Source organism: Cottoperca gobio, chromosome 21, assembly GCF_900634415.1.
Source record: "Cottoperca gobio chromosome 21, fCotGob3.1, whole genome shotgun sequence".
In the NCBI taxonomy this organism is placed as follows: Eukaryota; Metazoa; Chordata; class Actinopteri; order Perciformes; family Bovichtidae; genus Cottoperca; species Cottoperca gobio.
In genome coordinates, this window is record NC_041375.1 from 13,348,709 (window position 1) to 13,372,696 (window position 23,988).

At 39.5% G+C, this 23,988-nt stretch overlaps 1 protein-coding gene across 1 annotated transcript; it reads right to left on the bottom strand.

Annotated features, from left to right (window-relative positions):
• Positions 1-570: 570 nt before the first annotated feature.
• Positions 571-23,416, bottom strand: col28a2a (collagen, type XXVIII, alpha 2a). The gene is given in 37 exon segments (XM_029459376.1): positions 571-1,150; positions 1,231-1,419; positions 1,763-1,886; positions 1,888-2,013; positions 2,121-2,416; positions 2,535-3,092; positions 3,850-3,886; positions 3,967-4,002; positions 4,122-4,202; positions 4,290-4,358; positions 4,599-4,667; positions 4,844-4,912; positions 4,987-5,055; positions 5,153-5,221; positions 5,386-5,454; positions 5,626-5,694; positions 5,868-5,939; positions 6,034-6,102; positions 6,542-6,613; positions 6,703-6,771; positions 6,886-6,954; positions 7,061-7,129; positions 8,354-8,422; positions 12,610-12,678; positions 12,841-12,909; positions 13,020-13,088; positions 15,491-15,544; positions 15,750-15,794; positions 15,910-15,954; positions 16,038-16,064; positions 16,155-16,199; positions 17,951-18,004; positions 19,658-19,717; positions 19,844-19,864; positions 20,393-20,967; positions 21,218-21,364; positions 23,392-23,416. Coding segments are annotated over 37 exon segments (3,729 nt in total). The 3' UTR covers positions 571-1,145.
• Between the last annotated feature and the right edge of the window lie 572 nt (positions 23,417-23,988).

A 23,988-nucleotide genomic window follows, 5' to 3' on the forward strand; every position in this document is an offset into this window, starting at 1 on the left:
AGTACAGGCATTTTTCCTCCTCATAGCAGGAAAAGCACAGCTGTTACTAACGACATTAACGATGGCATGCACCAAAGCAGCTCAATGAAATGACACATTCTACCTCTGCCTGTTTCAAAACAGGGGTGCACAAAATGTATATAATAGATACATGTTTGTCTTTTATAAATAGAAAATGGCCTTTGCCTTGAAACATATGCCCTTCAAATAATAGTGTGCTATAAAAGTGATTAAGCCCCCCCCCCCATCGTGAGTGTGGAATGGAATGCTCCAAAGTCATGCCAACTATTAAACCCCAGAGAGAGTTCATTACGGCTGTATTGAATGCAGGTGTGCTATAAAGACCTACCAATTAAGATGTTTAAAAACACACAGAGACAAACAAGTCGTACTTAATTTACATGTGCAAGAGGGAAACTGTGTGTTCCAGATCAAATTAAAATAAACTTTTCATTTAGATTTAGTTAATTTTCATAATTCAAACAGATGACGATGGTTAAAATGGTAATAATGACACTGGTTATTTTCCCTATTAAAACACATAAAAAACAGGCAAACCACCATTTTTTTACATTTTATTATTAAAAAACATGAACAAATGTATTCAGATACGCACACACACTGCCCAAACAGACAAGCCTTTAATGGATGGATTGCAGAAATCCTAAATCTCTGCAATACCAACCCAGACAGAAATGGCCCTCTTTTACAGCTGCCAGTTAATTTGAATACTGAAATTACACACATTATAATAACAACAAACAGAACACACACAAGTACTCAGCATATTTCAGTAAATAATATCAACACAAGGTAAAGCAAGTGGCTCATATGTATAACAATGATCTACAGATTAATTTCTTTGAGGTAATAAAGTCTGTTTTTGTAAAAGTTAATCTTATCGAAGTCAGTCAGTCATTCATTGGGATGATGCAGCAACATGTCAACAGTTTTCCAGGATTTGATTCAATTGGTCATGCCCTTTTAGCACTGTCTTGCTATTTTATCAAAAACTACATTTGTGTGTGAGGACAAAAGTGCTTGAAATTATTCTCTGAACCCAACTGACAGAATGCATCTCATTCAAATAACAAACAGTAGATTGTAGATTAATAAAGTTCACTTTACGATGGCTTCTTCTCCCTTTATCCTGCTGGGGATAAGACAGTATAATATTCAGACAATAAAAAAAGAAAACTGTGCACATTTGCTGTTAGAAATCCAAGTTACCTGTTCTGAATACGCAAGTCTTCTTGCACTCATTCTCTGTTTCATATCGGTTGTCATTTCCATCGCAGCCTCCATACCAAAACTGTGCGCAGGCGTTGGCCTGCTTGTCATAGTACCAGTGGATGGTATAGTTTCGGCAGGTGCCTTGGTCCAAGGTGAGGTTACAGCGGGGATCAATAACAGGGGCCGCTGAAGAAGAAATGGTGAGTGAGATGCACATTTTTCCAGAAATATTTATGTACTCAATGAGAATAGACCTTTTTCACAGCAGATGTTTGATTTATTTGACTCGTTATAGTAGGAAAAGCACAACTGTTACTAATAACATTAATGATGGCTCTGTTCTATTCAAGTCTCCCTGAAAGCCATGACAGTGAGCCAGCATGCACATCACCAGGAACCTGAAACCTAAGCAGCTAAATACAATTCAGCCATCATTAGTTTTATTAATAACACCTGTGCTTTTCCATCTGTTACTATGTCAACATGTCCTCTGTGAAAAAGGCCTGTTGAGCAGGAGTGCAGTACTCACCTTCAGGCAGGACTGGACTGGGCTGGAACTGATTAGAGTTTAAAGATGAAGCTGAGCCCAGTGTTGACACAGATGTTGCAGATGAGGATGAAGACGAAGAAGATGATAAGACAGCATCATTGGAGAACGGAGCTTTCTCTCACAGGCGATAAAGACGCTGTTTTGTTAACTACAGCTTTGGTTGCTACAGCATTACCGCCCCGCGTTTGGGCTCTGAAGTCTAAATCTTCACCTTCATCATCTTCCACCGCCTGGAGTAAGACGACAACGTAAAAATGTATCAGTGAATTCTGCACCATCAGAGAAGAAGATGACAACAGTAAACTTTAATTAAAACAATGCAGAGTGAGTTTCAGACCTGGAAAGGGAGAGGATCGGCACTGATGGGCAGCGTGAAAGTGTCTCCACGGCCTCGGCTGTCGGTGCGTCTCTGATTTTGGATCTCCTCGTGGTTATTGTGAACATTTTCAGTCTCCCCATATTCATTATTGCCATAGCCATTATATCCATTGGTGTTCTCACTATGTCCATTGTTTCCATTATTACCATGACGATGGCCATTGTTGCCATTCCAGTGTCCATTTGTAATGTGATTGTAAATGAGGGCGCCATTCTCATCTTCACAGAACTGGCTGACGAGTTTAGACTCCAGTGCTGGAAAAAAGAATTTCAGAAATCAGTTAGGCGCTTTACAACCTCTCAGCTGAAAGCTATTAAAGCTGTATATTTTAATAATGAAAGACACTGCTGAACATCTGACTGTGGTAATCACCTGGTAGAGTATTGAAGTCATCAATAAGGTACATGTGTTCACTGTCGGGGTCAGAGGCAATGAGGTTGAGTTCTCGCAGAAACTCAGCCTGCGTAGGATCAGAAGAATTGACGATCCCCAAGGCGTACATCTCAATGTTTGCAGCGTGAGCTTCCCTCACAGCTATGTCAAGTTTCACAGACTCTCGTTTGTCGGTTTGACCATCAGTGATGACGATGGCTACTTTCCTGACTCCAGGCCGAGCGCTGAAGAAAGCCTCCTGAGTTGTCTTTCTGATGGCGGTGCCGGTGTAGGTGCCCTCACCCATGTAAAGGATTTTTCTGATCGCCTGCTTAACGTCTTGTTTGCTTATGTAGCGAACCAAGTTGAACTCCAAATGGACATCCAGACTGTAGAGGACCAGTCCGATCCTGGTGGCGTTGCGTCCGACTGTGGTCCTGTCGACCAACCTGGTGACGAAGTCCTTTATGATTTCAAAGTTCTCGGGACCGACACTCTCCGAGCTGTCGATGACGAACACAAGTTCCATTGGCCTTTCTTTGCACTTGATGCCACATCCTGAAAACAATGAAATACTGTCACTGCTGTCCTATACTCTAGTTTAGCCAATGATAGTTTTAAAGCTGCAGTAATCAATATATTTATTGTAACATTTGATCAAATACCTCGCAAGATCATCGCAATGATGAAGCCACAGAGAATCATCACTAGACTATCGAGTATTTTAGCGCCTTTCAGGTCATTGTTTTGATTTTATGACGGGCAACTTTACTGTTTTGGTTCACTCTCGCGGCTCTTATTGTTTCCAGTCATAACAAGCTCTAAAAGGTCACTATGAACCTACCCAGCACCAAACAGCACACACACACAGTTACACCGACTAAAACAGCAGATATTTGTGAGTTGGTAGAGACCAAAACAAAGCTAAAAGGACAGTGAATGTTGGACTTGACGTGAATCCAAATGAATGCTAATGTCACTCCATGTCTGCTGGATGTGTATATATTGTGCAACTATTTGCTAACATGTTTACAATATTAATTTTAAAGGTTAGAATATGTGTTAAAAGTCTTTAATCTTTAATTATTACTGCTATGAAACACTGCAGATAATATAAAAAAGTGCCATCAGAATCTGAACCAAACATTTGACAATAAAACTAATTTCAGACTTTTTCATACTTTGGCTTTACATTCATAGCACTCGTCCGTTCAAAGTGCTAATAGATGTATCAGATCTCATTGCCATATGCTTTCCCTTTAGATACCAGCTCCTTATTAACGGTTAAACCAATAAACTAGACTTGTAGTCTTACCACATATTTCTTTGATCAGCTTAATAATGTCTTCTCTCTGAAAACAAGAAGGACATTTATATTAGAAGGAAATCCCTAAAACTCCTTGAATGTTCAAACATTAGTTGATGAACTTACTGTAAGGCCTGGGTCTCCTTTTGCTCCTGACCTTCCCTGGGATTGGGGAAAAGTTAAAAACATTATTATTGTTTCAGCCCAGTGCATAGCTTAATCGACATTATGAGTTTGATTATTTATTTGAGGAAGTGAGGAATGGGATGTGTTTTTCTTACTGCTTCACCAGAGACTCCGTCATCTCCTAAGTCTCCTTTTGTACCTTTCGTGCCCCTCTCACCCTGTGATCCACGATCACCCTGTAACATTACAGAGTCATTTGTCAGTCAGAAACCAGTAAATCAGATGTCAATAAAATGTTTAAAAGATATGTGTAAATCTGTCACCTTAGCTCCAAGTAAACCTTGTCCATGAGGCCCTCTAGGCCCAGTCATACCTTGAGATCCTGGCTCACCCTGAAATTAGATTTGTTGAATCATATGGAAGCTTTCCACACTCTCGGTAGATCATAAATTATTGTACGGTTTTGTCCTGGAGCTAGTTTCTCAGGCAGTTCTATTGTGTCAGTACCAATTAAGTACATCATATTGCTTCACTCTTACTTGCTATGGAAAAATGTGAATTAATCCTGATTATGGAGAGCTTGGTAAATGCTTGAAAGATGGATGCTGGTGTGAAACAGTGGTAACACTTACCTTTGGGCCTTGAGTACCTTGTCCTGAAGGTCCAGTTGGACCAGCAGGTCCTTGCCTCCCTACATTGCCCTTAAAACAAATCAGAGGAATCAGAGCACTGGTTTACAACCTGCACATGGTAAATAATCATAGGACATGCTTCTAACCTGACATATTGTCAAAGGTTTAATATGTGTATTTATTAGCTATGATTCATATTTGTATATGTATTATAGTTTGATCAAGCTGTTTGCTAATCTTCTTACAGGCGGTCCTTTTAAGCCCTCTCCAGCTGGGCCGGGCAACCCTGGCAATCCTCGAAAGCCAACATCACCCTGAAACAGACATAACATTATGAAATATGCACAATGAGAATCCCAATACATACAAATAACATGTTGAGACAAACCTTGGGACCAGGAACTCCTAATCCTTCTGGGCCCGGCTCACCCCCTAAGCCCTGTAGACCTGGAGGACCCTGAAATAAATACATTTATTAGTTTAGATTGTGCCAACTTGCACATGATTTATTGCTTAATGAATTGTATTATGTGCAAAATGTTGATGATACGAACCACAGGGCCGGGGATGCCTTCGCCTTTTGGTCCAACTGGACCAGATGGACCCAGATGACCATGATCACCCTGGTGAAACAAAAGTTTAGTGATGAACACCATCAACATTTTTCTGATCACTGACATTATATTTTGTCTTTTGTCTTGCAAAACAAAAAAACCTAATAAAACGAAAAGAAAACATTGTGCTTATTAGAACAATATGCTTTTAACAAACAAAAGACAGTGATTACCTTTGGACCGGGTAATCCATGGCCTGTTTCCCCAACAGGACCAGGTGAACCAGCAGGGCCGACATCGCCCTGGAGACAAGACAAGACAATAAAGTAATAGTGATGAATGGTTGCAACAATGTTTTTGATGCATTACATCACATCAGACTCTAACTGGCAGCTCTCCTGGCTTGTCTCCTCTACCTCGGAGCCAAGATCTGTGTTAAAAGACAGTTTGATGATGAGTTTTTATTTATTTACCTTTGGACCTGATATGGACCGTCCTGGCTGTCCCAGCATGCCCTGCTGGCCTGATATCCCACGTTCACCCTGAAAGATGAGAGTTGACAAGATACTTAAGATCCATTGCTGCCAGCAACCTGCAGAGGACTTGTTTTCTGGCTCTATTCAAAGGTTGGGTTAGTGTGGCATCATGGAATAAGTGGAAGGAGGCTTACTTTATCATGGAAGCTATCACACATACATGATCCATTAATTCTTACCTTTGGTCCAGAGGGTCCTGAGACCCCAGGAGGCCCATGTAACCCACGGATGCCCCTCAGACCCTGGTCACCCTGGGAGAGATTACAGCACACATCATGTGATTACTGTAACATTTGTTGTCGTATAAATTCTGAACCGAACAAGAATATATAATCAAAAGCATACCTTCTCCCCTTGAATGCCAATTCCTTGAGCTCCTTCAGAACCTCTTAAACCAGACAATCCAGCCTCCCCCTGAGAGACAAAAGATAGATGAGACAGAAGCAATCATTTCTCAAATCAGTTGTGAGAAATAACTCTGGAAATAATCAAGTTGTTTTCATTGTAAACCAATGCACAAAGGAAAGAAGGTAGAGTTCAGATTAGAGATTCCACTGATCAACCTTTTTTCACTTCTGATCATTTCCCCATACTTGAATTTGGATATCTGCCAATACCGATATAATTCTGAGACCAGAGCTCTTTTGTGCAAGTGTAAATTGCTATGGCAACAATTCAAGTGCACAGCAATGCATTATCAACTACTAGTAAATACATTTCTATAGTTTAAAAGTAATAATAGAATTTGAGAAAGAGTTCAATGGTAAATTGACTGAATGAACTCCTAGATAGTACTATAGTAATCGGGATACAAAGTGGAAGTTTTCCACAGAGTTGGCATAATGTACTTTACCTTCTGTCCTGGAGTTCCTTCCTCTCCTGGAAGACCAGGCAGACCCCCCAAACCAGCTGCTCCAGGATCTCCCTGTAACAGTACAAGTATTATGTGATTTTGATGGATTCGGTAATATTGGCACTCCCCATATGCTAACATCACTAAGGTGACTTGTTTACCTTGTGACCAGGCTCACCAATGCCTCTCTCTCCCGTGACTCCCTGCTCTCCTGGTAAACCTTGGTCTCCCTAGAAATAGAAATATCGTGAGGAAATAGGTTATTATAAAAAACTTAAAAACCTTACCCTACATACACTTGACTCGCAGTAGCTACATTTCATAAAGCAGGTGTTTTATCAAACCTTAGGTCCAGGTAAACCTTCTCCTTTGTGTCCTCTGCCTCCTGGTGGACCTCTTGGACCCTCGACTCCCTGAGCACAATAAAAGTTAGAGGGCATTTGATGTAGCGTGTCCTACTACTTTATGTACGTACAGTCAGTGTGATTGTGAAAATATAGATGAGGACATCTTGCCGACCTTCTCTCCCTGTATGCCCGCTCCTGTCAGTCCAGTCGGCCCTGGAAAACCTAGAGGCCCCAAGTCACCCTGGAAGTAAAACAGCACAGTTTCAGTTCTCTGTGACTCCCTTTGACTACATAGATGTACATATATAATCGATATCTAGCAATAGCATGTTAATAAAAAGAAAAACAAAGCCTGCTACAGAAGCCCTGAGTGGCAAGTGAGAGTCTGATCTAAATAGTTTTCTCTCCTGTGTTTATGATTTAAGAACAGATAAAAAGAAACGCTTTTAGTCTTAGAAGATGGGGTAGTGGTACACTTAAGCCTCTTTTGGCCAAAATGAGTATTACACCAACAAACACTTAGAAAAAATGATCATGACAAAATAAATCATCTTTGACCTGTTTTCATAGATGAATAAAAGGGACTTAAAAATTAAATGATGACAGGCGCCCCGGTAGCTCACCCGGTAGAGCGGGCGAACGATGTATAAAGGCTGAGTCCTTGCAACAGCGAGTCCGACCCGTGGCCATTTGCTGTATGTCGTCCCCCTTCTCTATCCCCCTTTCCTAATCTTCCCCACACTATCATTAAAGGCATAAAAAGCCAGAAAAAATAACTTTCAAAATGACGCTCCAGAAACTCCCCCACCCATTTCACAGAGGATGCAAAACTAATTAGGAAACGTATGATTCATGAGAGAAAACGGTTTAGATCGGACTTTTTTCTCACGTGCACATCAGGGCTTCTGTATAATGCAGATCTCCACTAAGGCCAAATAATCTTCCCAGTTAGACAGTATTTTCACTGTAAACACTGTAGTCAGTACATGACAGAATGGTAATAAAAGGCTGTAGTGTGGGACAGAGGGCAGATCGTACAGAACAACAATGCGCACAAAACTGAGTTTTGATGTCATGAGTTCGGCTTTGTGTTAACACATTTTCACATGTTCTGCTCATTATTCATGGATGTCAATACTAACATCTTCTTTGCTTGCCTACTAATGATGTCTGTGTGATTTTGAACTTGTTTAACTTTATTCACTATGCTGTTTCGAATCTTGTTTATGAACAGAGACCAAGTAAATGCCTCTGCAGGATGTTTTTGGGTCCTCAAAACAATTTACACCAGGACTGTCACACTTGAGGTACTTTACTCAAGAGAAATGTATGAATAAAGTGTAACCAGCTACCATAAGCAACCATAAGCTATCCTGAGACTTTTAGGCTCCCTTATGGATTTAATTTGAGCCTTTGTTGTGTTTGCAGCATATTCTCTGTGTTAGATAATACATTTATAACCCACCCTTTCTCCTTTGATTCCTGCCCCCTGCTGTCCCCTTGGCCCCCTCGGTCCAGCGAGCCCCCGTTCCCCCTGTAAGACAAAATCAGGTTATCTCTGTCAGTTATATCACAGACACTTGCCTCTAGATCACAGCCAAGCCCACATCGTTCTCAGTAAAGAGAGTATGGAAGGAGAGCATGTTGGCTCCTGTTATCCTCTTGTGATTGATACAAAATGATCCTACGCACAAAGAATGGAACAGTTTTTTCTTCATGGCACTTCTAGACTGCATGAACCTTTTCCAGTGCCAGTGAATTACGAAATGAAGAAGTTGCTGATGGGAGAAGCCTGAGCAACATTCAAATGCAATCAAATGCAGACCTGTGTGTGTGTGTGTGCTTGTGTGCTTGTGTGTGTGCGTGTGCGTGCGTGTGCGTGCTTGTGTGTGTGTGTGTGTGCATGTGTGCATGTGTTTGTGTGTGTGTGGAGAAGAGAGTGTTTGATCCTCTCTGACAGAATCACTCTGATCCCTTTTTTTACAAGAGGTAGAAGTCCGCAGAGGAGTAAAATCTATAACAGCTAGGAAGTCTGGTAAAACAGATGTGTTGTTGCTTGAGGACATTTCCAGTTTCCAAGAGCTTTCTTCAACAAATAAAAGTTTACCTCCACATAAATACGTTCCTCCTATTGTCAATTTTACCTACATGTTCTGTCTTGTGTGAGGGGATGCAATTCTTTTGAATACCATTCCTTAATCTCTCTTCATTGTGGGCTTTTTTCTGTCCTGCTGCAATAATAATCCACTTGCATAGTATATACTGTAAGCCATATAACATTGGGCCTAGTCTTGCATGTCTTTGGTTGAATCCCAGCGATCTCCTTTTGAATGGAGTATTTCCAGAGTCTATTGTAAAACATGTGTCCCAAAGTGCAGCATGGGGGTGAAACAAATATTTATTTTAGAGGCTTAACACATCAACAGCAGAGTGAGTAGTAACGCTAGAGTGAACACCTGAGTCGTGAGTCAGTGAGTTGGAACAGAGTGAGATCTGGTTTTGACAGATGCAGGCCATGAACTGCAGAATAGCCTCCATGACTACACATTATTTAATGAGAGCTTATGTTTTTGTAAGGATCTAACAACTGATTCATGCAATGTTTATGCATGTAGGTTTTGAACTTGGTCAAAATTAAAACAAATGATTAGAAATAGCTTTCTGCTCATCAAATAAAGAATATTTGCGTCCCCTTATTTAATACTAGGTATATCAGCTCGACATCCCATGTATACGGTGGCCTTGAGAACTCAACACAAGAAAATTACAAATGTTAAAAAGTTACATTTTAGGTAATTTTCCAACACCACTAATGCATAGCCAACTTCAATAACATGTGTTTTCTTCATATGCAGTGTATTGAGCTCTCAGGGCCACCGTACATTCAGCACTCAATGGAATTAACATTACATTACATCACAGTTCATTTAGCTGACGCTAAACGTACAAAAAGTGCAAACAATCATGGAGATACAACTCCGACCAGCAAGAATCTTGTAAGTACAATAGCTTCAAATTGGTACAATCCTATAAGTGAACACTGTCTTCAAATAGCCAGTTTGAAGTGCAACAACATAAGTGTTAACCTTTGATTTTAACTGAAACATAAATACAGCTTAAGCCGACGCCAAAATCAAAGGATTGGTTAATTTCCAGCTGGGGACGTTTGTTGCATTTCCTCCTCTCCCAATGTTTCCTGTCAGCTTTAAATATAGGGAAAATGCAACATGAGATGATTGATCCATAACATTAGGGAGTGTTAGAATGGAGCAAGTTGTGGTTCTCCAGATATTTACTGACTTCTTTAATTACACTGTCTGCTTAATTTAGGCTTTATTTACTATTCCAGCCGCACTGTGCAGGAGATTCATGCAGCTTCACATATTTACACTATTGAGCAGCTTCACTGGGGGCTAAGTGCTTTGCTGAACCATAACAGAGTGATTGATGGAGGGGATAACAGGCTCTTTGCTTTGGATATCTGTCTCCCTGTAATTGATTGGAATCTCTATCTGGCTAGTGTTGCTAAAGGCAAAGATATGTGTTCATACAAATTGAACCATTTAGACATGAGATACAATAGCTCAGATATCATTATCAATGAATGACTAAAGCTTTAGAGTTCTCTGCAACAATTTAACATTTATCAATATTTTTCTCCTCATTTAGGCATTACTTCATCAACAACTGACCTTTGTGTCTTTCTGGTCTTCCCTATAGACCAGTGTTTCTCAAACTTTTTCAGACCAAGGACCACTTAACCAATAAAAATAACACTCACGGACCACCTAACTCCCCAAATATCCAAAAACAATAGGCATGCTTACCACTCCAACAATATATTACAAATGACCAGTGAAGGGCCGTGTATTTCACACCTAGGCCTTCAGTGATGTCCTACACAGTCCTACCTGAATTATTCCACCTCTTAATACCATCATTATGACGCCATGGCTCTAGAAACTATACATTTAGACAGAAACGCAGTGTAACCAGGCGTTGCATCACCCTAACAACAGAGTTATATTAATATTTACGAAAAATTTAGTTGTAAATAGCAGGCATTCCCAGCAGTACAATGTGCAGTGCCTCTCGGAGGCTGTGAGCCGGGGATACCGCTCGTAGTTAGTCATTTGAAAGTGGCGGACAAACCCGGCCAAGGCCGTTCTCTTCTCACGATATCTATCTTTTCTTGAAAAGTTTGTCTTGAAAATGGCGTTGTACATATATCTGCGACCAAATCGATCTTTTCTCCTCCTTCAGCCATTGTGGGTTGAAAAAAAACAGCTTGTAGAAATCTACACAAATTAGCTCGTTCAAGTTTTCTAGCTCTGCATAGCTCTGCCTCTCAATAGTGCGTATCCAATCAAAAGACTGTGGACGTGCTGACGTTATCGTACGCCTGCTAGCTGGCCCCGGTGTCGCCAACTCAAAATCTGATTGGTTAACGCCACAGTTTTGTCTCCGTTCACTTTAAGCTACAGGCGCCCGCACTGTTGATTCTGAAGGCCTAAGGGCAGATTTCGTGGACCCTGGCAACACATGATGGCTGAAATATGATTGGATAAAAGCTCTAACATAAAGGCCAGACCTCTAAATCTCCATCTGAGGCTGGAAGCAGCGCAACCAAGAGGAAAGCTATGAAATGAAGAGAATAGACTATGGGGAATAATTTAATACATATTTGTGGAAAAAATATATCAAAATTAAATTAAATTTACCACGGCAAATGACAGCCTAACACAACTACAACAACTGATTCTACAAGCATTTCGTTCATATGCAATTTAAACGGTGAATGCTGATAGATTTTACACATCATATGAAACGTAGACTACTTTTATTATTGAGTTTATGTCCGTACAGAGCCGCCACTTACCCACAGCAAGATCGTTTGCTCCCGAGACATACGCAGAATGCAAGCTGTTAGGGCGCCTTCGTCATGTGTTTCTTAAATTCATCACGTGTTCTCTCAAAAATTCCTGAAGGTTTCCCAAAGTAATCATTGTGTTTACTCTCAAAATGTCGCTTGAGCTCGGCGGGTTTCATAGCCTCGTTCGCCAACGACTCGTAGCACAAAACACCTCTTCATCCTCTTCATCTCCAGTCCAAAAAAATCCAAATTTGATGTAGTCGCTGTGATATTTTCTCTTCACTTTAGCACTGGACTTTCGCGTTCAAGCCGAGTTTCACAGCTTTCAGCCGGGTGGAGGTTGTACGGCGAACCGCTCTCCTGGGACTCAGTAACGCATACAAAACCACTTGTTGTCACTGCGGCTGAACCACTTGTAGCTGCTGAATCACCTGCATCAGGACGATGTACCTTCACTGTTGCGTCACATTTTTAATTTAATTTTAACTGACCCTGTCTTGAGCGATCGATCCATCTTGTCAGTTGACCGCGGCTCAAATTGACCGTGCAGATCATTTATGACATAAGATCGTAAAACAAACCTACGTAGCTAAGCTACATTTATGCTACACTCTAGTCTATAGGATACTAGTAATTTTTAAACAGTTTGAGACACTTTAAACTTATAATATATTGATTTCAAATGTGGCATGTTGCCAATATACTCAGGGACCACCAGTGGTCCGCAGACCACTCTTTGAGAGACTGCTATAGGCAATGTTAACAAAGCATTGTGATATTTTTTTGTTTTGACCTAGACAAGATTACAATTTTTTTTATGAGTTCTCTGATGATATTAGAAATAATACCTTTGGTCCGGGAAACCCCTCGCCATGGGGTCCTTTTCCCCCTTGAACACCTTGTGGTCCTTGAGGTCCCTGTAAACAAAGCCACAGTGAACAATATGTCACCCAAACAGTGCTCAGGTCAAAGTACCTATACAGGCTTTTCTCAACAGATTACAATTGCCACTGAAACAAATATGGACTTCACAAACACAAAAGCATTAATCACTTTGGGATAGTTTCTTCTTAACTTACGGGAAGCCCGTGTTCACCCACTCCATGGGGACCTGGAGGACCTGGTCGGCCCTGGAATCCCATATCACCCTGCAGATTTATATAGTAACTTCATTTAATAAAAGAAAACTGGAAGAAATGCAGATAGCAAATAAACAATCACAAAGTATCCAGAGGATAACATCAATAACATAATTTACTTTTGGTCCAGGAAGTCCAGTACCAGTTTCCCCCTGAATTCCTGAAGGACCAGCTGGGCCACGTTCACCCTGTGAGCACAAACATAATAACACATAATAACACAATCATTTATCAATATAGCAAAAGGACGTGAGTCCTGAACATAGGTCCTGAACCATTAGTTTGGTGTTATCCTTTCCTCCATTTAAACCTATGATGTCCGTCATTTATTGTGTAATTAAACGCTATGTTGCATCTCTGATAACTACTGCTGAATTCAAAACTCAATTTGGTTTTATACAGTCATAAATGCATGCTGCAAACACATGCAGATAACATGCCCATTTGAAGCTGAAATAATTATGTAAATCTTTTGTTTAGTGGTGGGGATATTTGATCTCTTCCTGCACGTCAGGACAAATAAGAACTTAACTTGAGCTCAAGTAATGTCTCAAAGTTGAAGAAACCCTGAACAACAGTGCCTCAAATTAACAAATAACTGCTGGAAGCTCTTAAACAACTATTAATCCTTAGCAAGTTGTCAATAATGAAACAAGAACTCACTGCCGAGCGCAGTGATGCCTCACACAAGTTTTTATGACAAATGGTTCATGAGTTATGGAAGGGGGCAGGGCTTAAAAGAAGGTGGCGGGGAAACCGTCACTAATGGAAGTGGAATTATCTGCTGAGTACTATGACGCCTTTCACAAGAGTCTACGACAAATTGTTCATGTGTCATGTAATTGGGCGAGGCTAAAGTTAGATGGGAGGGGCACAACATCACTAATGAAACAGGAACTCTATGCTGAGTGCAGTGATGCCTCCTACAAGAGTCTATGACAAACAGTTAATGACTTATGAAAGGGGGAAGGGTTTAAGAGAAGGGTGTGGGGAAATTGTCACTAACTAAACAGGAAGTCTCTGCTGAGTACAGTGATGCCTCCCACAAGAGTCTACGGTTCATGAGTTATACAAGAGGGTGGGGGTCGGGGAAAACCAGATTGTACCATGTATGTTAGAGTTACAACATCGTCGTGTTTTATGCTGAAGCCGCCAAGGCCAAAATGTCCACCACGCCACTGTAGGGTCACTCCATGAAACTGGCATGTAAATATCCTCAGGCATAGATCCTTATCGAGCATGAGAAATTTGGTGCATTGGAGTAAGAACATCATCACGTTTCGTGGCAAAGCGGCCATTTTGGTCATGGCGACTATCAAAATCCTCACCATGGCAAGGTCATTCCATGAAAACTCACGATTGTGATAGGTTTTCAATAGCTTGCTTTGATAGCGCATAGTGAAAAGGGGCATGTAGATGTTGTCAGGACTGGACCCTTATCATTAATGGAAATTTGGGGCCAATCGGACATTGTATATTGCAGTTATAACAAGTTCCTGTTTCTTGGCAAATATCACAAAATGGCCGCCACACCACATCAAGGTCGTTCAGTGAAAAATAATTTTGATACATTTTTTAGATGGTACTGACCAAATTTGAAGTCGATATGATTCAATCTGTATGAGGATTTTTTTTTCAAGTTCACGACCTGCAAAGGTGCAAAATTGCCTAAAACTGCACATGAAATTCAAAATGGCCGACTTCCTGTTGGGTCCTGTTATGGTACACAACCAAGAGGCTTTTTTTGTAAGGCTCCACATGAAATTTACGTGAAATTTATGGAAAAAGTGGTGGCTTTTACGTTGAAAACTTCAACACAAAACTTACACAATTTTTCAAGCCCATGTCAACGACCCATGTCAGATATCTATTTTTGCCACTACCTACACATGTGCAAGATTTCATGAGTTTTCGAGCATCCCAAACACCTCAAAAAGTCCTTCAAAGACGGCAAAGCGTACTATTATTAATAATAATAATAATTATAATAATAATAATAATCCTTTCAGTTTCAATAGGTCATACACTCCGACTTTGTCGGTGCACTAGCCCTAACCTAACCCTAAATATGTTTTTCTTCTAGAATCATATATACATAAAATTCATAAGTTAAAAGAAAAGGCTTATAGGAGTCTTTATGGACATATGCTCAAATGTATACTACATAGAGACCACCAAGAGACCTGTTAATATTTGCAAATGCTTCCTACATTGTCTTTACATTGCGAGACACCGAGTACTGGCTTTCCATGTGTGTTATTTATTTGAGAAGCTGACAATGCTGTAGGCACTTCCTAGTCTGTATTTAGTAACAGGATACAAGGAGAACATTAGGAGAACCTTTAGTGATTTTTCTGCTGATGGCTCATCACTATGTTGGTGAATAACAGTAATGATGGGGAATACTTTGGCTCGTTGCCAAGTGTTCACACAGGCGTTTATTACCAGACAAACAGGCCTCTGTGCTGCGCTGTAAAGACTGTGGTGTTAAAGCTCCAACCTCTAGTTTAAACTAAACATAAAGGGAAATGTAAAGGTCACAGCAGATGTGCTCGATGAGGTAAGTAAAAGTTGTTCTAAAGGGGCTGACCTGCTTTCCCTGAGGGCCCTCTGCTCCAATCTCCCCATGTGGTCCTGGTAACCCCTGCACAGAAACAACATACAGGACAGCCATTAATAAAGAAATAACCAAAAACATTTCTTGCACTTATTGTAAGTTGCTTTGGACAAAAGCATCAGATAAATGAACAGTAATGTAATGTGATTTCGCAACGTGTGTCTGGATATGTGAGTGAGCATGTTGACTATCAAATACAAGCTCTATAAACACATTTACAAATATGACTGACCTGCAGACCTCTAAGTCCTCTTGTTCCAACTGGTCCCTCAGGGCCCTGAAGCACATCACACAGGGAAAAGAAAGACCAAACACAGTAAGTACAGTAAGTAGGACTTATCAAACTGGAAACATAATATTCAGTATGTGAAGTGTCAACAATGCTGTTGTACCCTGTCTCCTTTGATTCCTGGAGTGCCACACTCGCCCCTCTCACCCTGTGTAGAAATGACAAGTACTGCACAGGGATCGTTTCCAACCAAATGTAATGTTATCATTGTCATTAATCTAAATCACATACCATCTCTCCTTTGTAACCTGGTTTCCCCTGTAAAATGAATGAGATGTTATGTGTGAACAAACTACAGAGATAGTAATGAATATTTTCTTCATTTTGGTCATGAATGGCGGCATTTACCTCAGTACCCTCTCGCCCGGGGAGACCACTTAGTCCAGCTTCACCCTGATATGACACAAAGTTCACTGACTTATATCAATGAATACGAGGTACAGCTACTGTAAAGTAATGTCCTTAAACAGTCTGCTATGGCAGGTATAAATAGTTTTAGAAGAGAAACAAAAAGGTAAAAGAGATGAAAAAAATGAAACATCCTACATTTAAATGTATGTCTCACCTACTATAACAACAACATTAATGATCTGAAAACTTAACATTATTAAAAATGAATACATATAAACACAATGATCCTCAAACATAAAATTCATTTGAGAATTTGTCAAATAAATTAGCTGTTTATAATTATTCATAATTCAATAATCATACCCTAATAATTCTGAAGCAATTATTATCATTAACTAGTCAATATTACTTACAGTATAGAACAATTACATGCTAAAAATACCAAAGAAAAAAAACCACAGTACACAAACACAAGCGATAAAATGGACAGGATATAAAATGTCATGTGTAGAAACAAATACTGAGGTAAAAAGGTAAGTATTGTGCAGACTTGAAAAATGGATGTGAGGGAAACTACAGTATAAAACATTCTTGCAATAATGGCAAATGCTCAATCACTGTTAGATTAAAGGTGTGTACGTGCAATAATGGCGGGATATAAAATGTAAAGAAATATAAATAGGTTCAACAATATGCAGTATTTAAGAAACTAATGACAGGACCTTAAAATCAATCTTGGTATCCAGTGAATGAAGGCTAATACAGGCTAATACAGGCTGTCAAGGCGGACTTAGCAACTCACATATAAATTGTGTACAACAGACAAGATGTAAACATTTTTTTACATTTGAATAAACATATCTGTGTAAAGTATGCACTCTAAAGGACAAGGATCCAAACATTTTGTTAAATCACTATTGCCGTCTGAAGGGCGAAAATCAGAACATGTTCATCAATCTAATCATATCTAAAAGACTCTCAAAGATCTTGGTCAACAATGGGCATTACCTGTTTTCAAGGGGAGGTGTAGCTACATATCGTCAGATTGACAGTGATAAGTCTTTTCTAATAATAGAGCCCAATGGGAGCACAAAAAGAGAATAAAAGGGGGCCTTAAATTGAGCCTTGTGTTACTCCGCGGGAAACAAGTGAAAAGAAAGAAGAACAGTTACTAGTATTAGTAGAAACTGTGCTGGATAAGTAAGAGGCAAACAACTGCACAGCATAAACTTTACTGTTATTTGTAATCACAAATAATAATGGCAGTTAAGTTCATAACACACAAGTGCCTGGATTTGCTTTATAAGTATAAATAAGACGGTTTAAGAGCACTATAGAGTTTGTTTCTTGACTAAATCCTAATACTTACATATTTAACAGATCAATATCTGACTGAATTGTTTTATTCATGATACAGATGATGGTTTCTTTATCCTCATAAACTTCTGGAAAAGTTTTAAATACAAATATTTAATTAATTTCATGAATAAAAATGTACAAATCTGTTACAAATAATCAAATATGTCAATGATAATCATAGATAATAATTATTAACAAGTCCTACGTTCCATATATATCACTACTATTCTAAACATTCTTCTTTTTATTAATTAGATTTATTTATTTAAGTTTTACCAAGTACTTTACATTGGATGGACCAGTTAAGGAAGCTTGTCAACTGTTGTTGATGTTTTCTATCTCTATGTTTATATAATGTATTATATTATGTAACACCTGAAAGAGCCCACCAGTTAAGACATGCGTAGTCCACATGTCCATCAAAAAGCACGCACCTTTAACCCTCGAAGCCCTGGGGTTCCATCATCTCCGGAGCGACCTTTTTTCCCCTGGAGAATGAGACAAAGTCAGGGTTAAGTTGATTCATTTCTGCTCATCTCTTGACACATTGACAGTGCGCTCACGTCACATGGCATGTACATGTTGAAAACCTTTGTTATAAGCTACAACAGAGGATGTGATTTTTGGCATGGCTTGTTTTATCAAACAATTTCAGAGAGTGTAATTCGATATGCCATACAAGTATGTTATGGTAACATCACAGTTAAAGTCTAAGCTTGCACGACTTACTCAAACGGCCATGAAGATCATAGGGGGAAAAAAACACATCCCTATCTTCAGCCTTTATATGAAAAATCTGTGCTCAGGGAGGAACTGATTATTGTGAACAACCCAACCACAACAAGATTTAAGTTGTGTTGCTTTGTGATGCCAAATTGAAATAAGTGGTAGTTTTATATGATTAGAATTTAGGATATTGCGATTTGATTATTTCTGATTTGTTTTTATAATACCTAGTTTTATTATTTAAAAACTGTCTCACACTCAACTTGTGAATTTAAGCACGCTTATGCATGAGTGTATGTATGTATGTTCATATGATATATATATGATGTTTTATGTGTGTGCATTGTGACTTTGTTGGCAAGTGTGTTGTGTGATGCAGCGGCTTGGAGCCCAAGACAAAATTCCCTGGGGGGTCAATATTAAGTACATCTTATCATATCTTATCACTAAAGTCACACATGATGAACAGGTCTATAACCCACAACCTGAATATAAAGTTTATCATGACCATGTCTATGCAAAGTGAAAGTGCAAGTTCTTTTTTGTTTTACAGGCATTGTTTGAGAAAAACATAGGGGGAAATGGTAACTGGGCTGATGCCTGAATGAACAGGAGGGCATGAGGTGTCTTGTCCAAAGGGCCAGGGGTCATTGTCTTGAGCTGCACCTGGACAACATGTGTCAATTGCTATTTACCAGAAATCGCTAGTTTGTGGTCATATAACTAATAAGAGCAATTTTGAGAGCCTCTTCGTTTGATTGTAAGAATTTGAAGAATCTCTCTGAGGTGAAAGCACCTGGTTAATAGCCATGCAGCTGTCTGTCAGCAACGTGATTATCTGCTAGGTCGCTGGAAAGATAGACATTATCTGAGCCGTCTTTTAGTGTGACTGGGTGTCTTGTCTTGAGCTGGTGAGAGATCATCACACAGAAATGAATAACTGACCATGTCAGTAGGGGTTGTATGGGAGATTTATGGTGGCCAAAGGTCCAGTTTTATAGGGAGGGGAGCTCCAAATGTGGTGCCTCTGGTTTCCATGGGGGACAATTTATGTTAGATGAGAAATGCACAATAGCTGACGGAGATGGGGAACAACAAACATATTTCTCTGGGAATAGCAGACCATAGTGTCTGATCTCCTTTTCTTGTTGCCATAGATTTGCTTTTAGAATGTGGTGCAGGAACACATATCCACTTCCTCTGCTTGTGCAAATGCCTGCAAGCTATACCGAGGAGAAAAAAAGCAAGTAATTATCCTCATTGTTCAAAACGGCACAATTACCATTCCTAAAATATCAGGATGTTAGATTTCTCTGCACAAGTTTTCAGGAATCTTTTCTTCTGACTTGTGACACTTCAAAGGAAACTGCTCTTTGCTTGTGGAATATTTTAAAGGTTTAAGTCTAAATACTCACCGCAGGCCCGCTTGGTCCCCTCTCTCCTTTATCACAAGCACATCTCTGAGCCAGAGGGCACTTCAGAAAAAGAGACATGTTTGGTAAGCTGTCATGAACTTTAATTCTACAAACCCTCACCGAATTACACATTATAAACATTTTAAAAATTCCATATATGCGCTGTGTAATTGTAATAATACTTACTGATTCATCAGCCAAGCTAGTCTGCAAAGAAAACAAAAGTTGATGAATATCTGACAGAGATTGAATTAAAGCAATATTGTAGTCCATAGTGTGATTTGTTCAGTTGTTGCTTAGTGATGCCTGTTCGTTATCATCATTTAATTTGATCATTTAAAAGCCCAATAATTGCCTATAAAACAACTTCATACTAACAAAATATAAATACAAATATCAATCCTGAATACCTCAACATTTAGAGCAACTTGTAATGAATGATGAGTTAATGCCATTGAGAAATACATGTCTAAATACATGTCAAGTGTGAAATTCTAGGAATCCTAGACGATAATCTCAAACAGTATTTCACTAAATCTGTGCAAAAAGCTTCAAATCCAAAGCTGTCACATCATTCTTTCATTTGTTTCTCCTGAGCATTGTCCTCATTCCATGTCTAGAGGAATACCTGAACAAACCTGCCCATGTGTCAACTCTGAATAGATCCTTATTCAAAGCAAATACATCACTTTTCTTCTCAGCGGTGTCTGCTGAAAGACAAGGTATCACACTCACAATCTTAGTGACGATTCTTTCAACAATGTCTTCATCCTGTAAATTATGGAGGAAGTGGGATGCCGGGGAGCTGGCGAGTAGACGCAGCTGGGCTACATTTGCTGGCTCGTTGGCTTCCCGGGTGATGCCCAAAGTGAAGAACTTGATGCCCTGGTTCTTTGCATCAGCAACAGCAGAGAAAAGGTCTGGGTTCCTCGGGTGGGAAATACCGTCTGTAAGAAGCACGGCTACTTTGATGCTGCCGGGGCTGGATTCCTCCAGGTAGATCTTGGTCATGTTGGTGATGGCGTAGGTGGTGTAGGTGCCGTGCCCAATGTAGATGATGGGAGCTATGAGGGTCTTGAAGTTCTCTGCTCCCCTCCAGTCTCTGAAGGTTTGCTCTGTGATAACGTGACTGCTGTACTGCAGCAAAGCCACTCTCAAACCCAAGCTGCGGCCGGTCTGCAGCTGCATCCCTTGGAGTCTGTTCACCAGGTTCATGGTAAACTGCTTTTCCTGCTCATGATTGTCCTTGGCGCTCTCGGAGCTGTCCAACAAGAAGGAGAGCTCCAAGCTACAGTCCTCATCCAGGATGGCTGTGTGCACACAGAACAGGATGAATGAATTACAAGTGTTATTACTTTCACTAAGTAATTGATTGCATTTTGATTTAACATCATGTCAAAATGATGCATTGTTTTCTATCAGGGGCAGAGTGCAGGCTAGTACAATCACAGCAAGACATGAACAACACCTGACTATAATACTGTAAAAACATGATGTTGAATGTCCTGCACAAAAAAAGAGAATACAAATATTTTTCATTCATTTTATTTTTCACCTTACCTTGTCCGTCATGAATATTTGCAACCAGAGGTTTTGCCCTGGATTTCTTGTTAGTTTTCCTCTCTTCGTTAAAGTCCTGGGCCCAGATGATGGTCAGTGATGTGACCAGCAGCACCAACGAAGAGGAGGAGAACATCCTTGTCCCAACTATGAAGAAAAATAGCAACAACTAAACAAAATGAATCAATTTCACAGTCCACAAAAGTAGTTTCATCATGTTATTATTACATTATATTGTATTGTTTAATGATGTGTATGCTAATATTGTTATATTGTTATCATTTTAATGTATTATTGTATTCTATTCCTGTCACTACAACATTAACACAATGTTTTTGTCCTTGTCTCTTTTCTCTGCCGCACATCCCATAGCCTACTCCACACACCAACTTGTCCAAACACATACAGTGTACACATCACTGCATCTCATACACCAAACATGCACACATAAACACACACACACACACACACACACACACACACACACACACACACACACACACACACACACACACACACACACACACACACACAATTACACTTACCCCTGGACTTTTATCATTTCATCACATACATCATCATGGTAACTGCTCTATGCTTTGTCTGTATGTCTATCCATTGCATCTATCTTATTTATTCTACTGTGTATACATTTCACTATTTTTGTTTTGTATCACGTTATTTCACCAATTAAAGAAATGAAAATAAAATCAGAGTGGAAAAGTTTTTATATTTTTATATTTTATCTGCTAAATTTAAAAACATTTCAGAAGTTTGCAATTAAAAGTCAAACAAACATTTGCTGAGTATTATTTTGATGTAAAAGTGTATCCTTAACATAATTGAGTAATTGTCTTGTCATGTCAACTCACAGTCTGACCTCCTTTGGAAAAGTTGCAATTTCTAGTCTTTCAGTGTCCTATTTCGAGTGCAGCTCAAAACGCAGACTCGAAGAAGGTAGCAGGAACAGCAGAGGAGCGGCGTGCACAGCGAGCTCCAGTTAGCTCATTGATTGAACAGCAGTAGCAGCAGTGTCAGTCATTCTGTGGAGCAGAGAGTGAGAGACTCCGAGACACTCACTCCTCCTTTATAAGCACCAACAGACCGGATCCCACTGAGCCATGCCAGGACTCCTGCTCTGCCCTCAGGGCAGGGGAACTGGGGTATGTTTGCAAAAGGGAAGCAACCTTGTGTGTTTACTGAAATGTGTTAAGTTTACTAGGAGATAACTAATTATTATATACCACACACATATAGTTATCATATTGTGTATTTGTCTTTTTTTATTGAAAGGTTACATAACTCTTTTACTGCCAGCAACATCAGTGGATAGATACATCAGTACTCATGTATACTTCAACAAAACCAACAACTCACAAAACAGTTAAATAGTTATATTAACTGTTGAATTCTGCTAACTATCTCACAGTATTTGCTGTGAGAGGACAACATGCCTGCGATTGAATGCATGATTGTTTTTAGACTGAGTTTTTTAAGGTGAGCCTAAGAAAATATTGGTTTGAAGCAGTTTGTTCTCAGAATCTGGCAGAGAGTCAACCATATATATATATATATATATATATATATATATATATATATATATTTTTTAATCTCGATTATTTTTAAGTCTTGATTATTTTAAATCAGTTAAGTCAGTAAACCTTGTAGAAAAAAGTATTAAATATAAACAACAATAAGGTTACATCAGAATAAAATAGCATAAAGACAAAATTGCAAAAATAAAATGGGGTTAAAAGCCTTTTTTAAGAGGAGATATTGATGCCAGCATAAATTCCACAGGAAGGTTTTTTTTTATGTGTAGAGACCTTAATGGCAAAGGCCTGCTCACCTTTGGTCTCCGCTCTGGACTTTAAATGACCATGCCTGAGGAAAAGGGATTAAAGGGTCTGAGGTTTCCTTAACAAATACATTTACTAAGCAATGTCAACTTGTGTAAAGATGTTAGAAAAGATGTCGTTTTAATTAAGAAACTGTGGATGATCACAGTATTCTCAACAGAAACCTCAACTCATTTTAGTGCTCTAGATTTACCTTTTGTTGGCGTTTATGATTTGTTTCCTCTAATTATACTTCTGTGAAAAGGGGGTTGCAACCAGTATGCAAAGTGACATGAAGCATATCTCAATAACTGGCAGCTGTAGGTGGTAGTTCACCTTCCAGACCATAAAAGATGACCATCTGACCATTCAGTAGTCGGGGTGACCTTTTAACGTACTGCTCCTGGTGTGGTTTAGAAATAGGGCTGGTCCTGTGCAGACTGGCTGAGGATTCATGGCTCCCTGTTGTGTTTAAGGTGAAGAGGCTTTGTATTGCAAAGCTCCAGGCAAGAAGTAATTAGAGGAGACTCTGTGACACAAAGGAATGTTGCACTGAATGATAGCTTGGCAAATCCACCCCATCACTTTGCTATATGATGAATGACATCCATCCATATAACGTTCCTATATGCTGCAGCAACAGTTGTGGAAATTATTGCAAAGTCTTTCATGTGCGCCCGTCACTGACTGAATGCTTTTGTTTATGTTCCACATTATGTTTGTGGTAATTACAGAAGATTAGACAAATGTAACTTTTTAAACCTGTGATAAAAACAACACTGTACTGAAGAGACAATAACTGCAACAATATTACAAATTGTACAATGAGGTGGGAAAATAACTTGCAGGTAGACCAAAATATGGAGCATGTTGTGTGACAATATTACAGGAGAGATGGGTAAGAAAACACAGGAACTACACATTCTGGTGCTC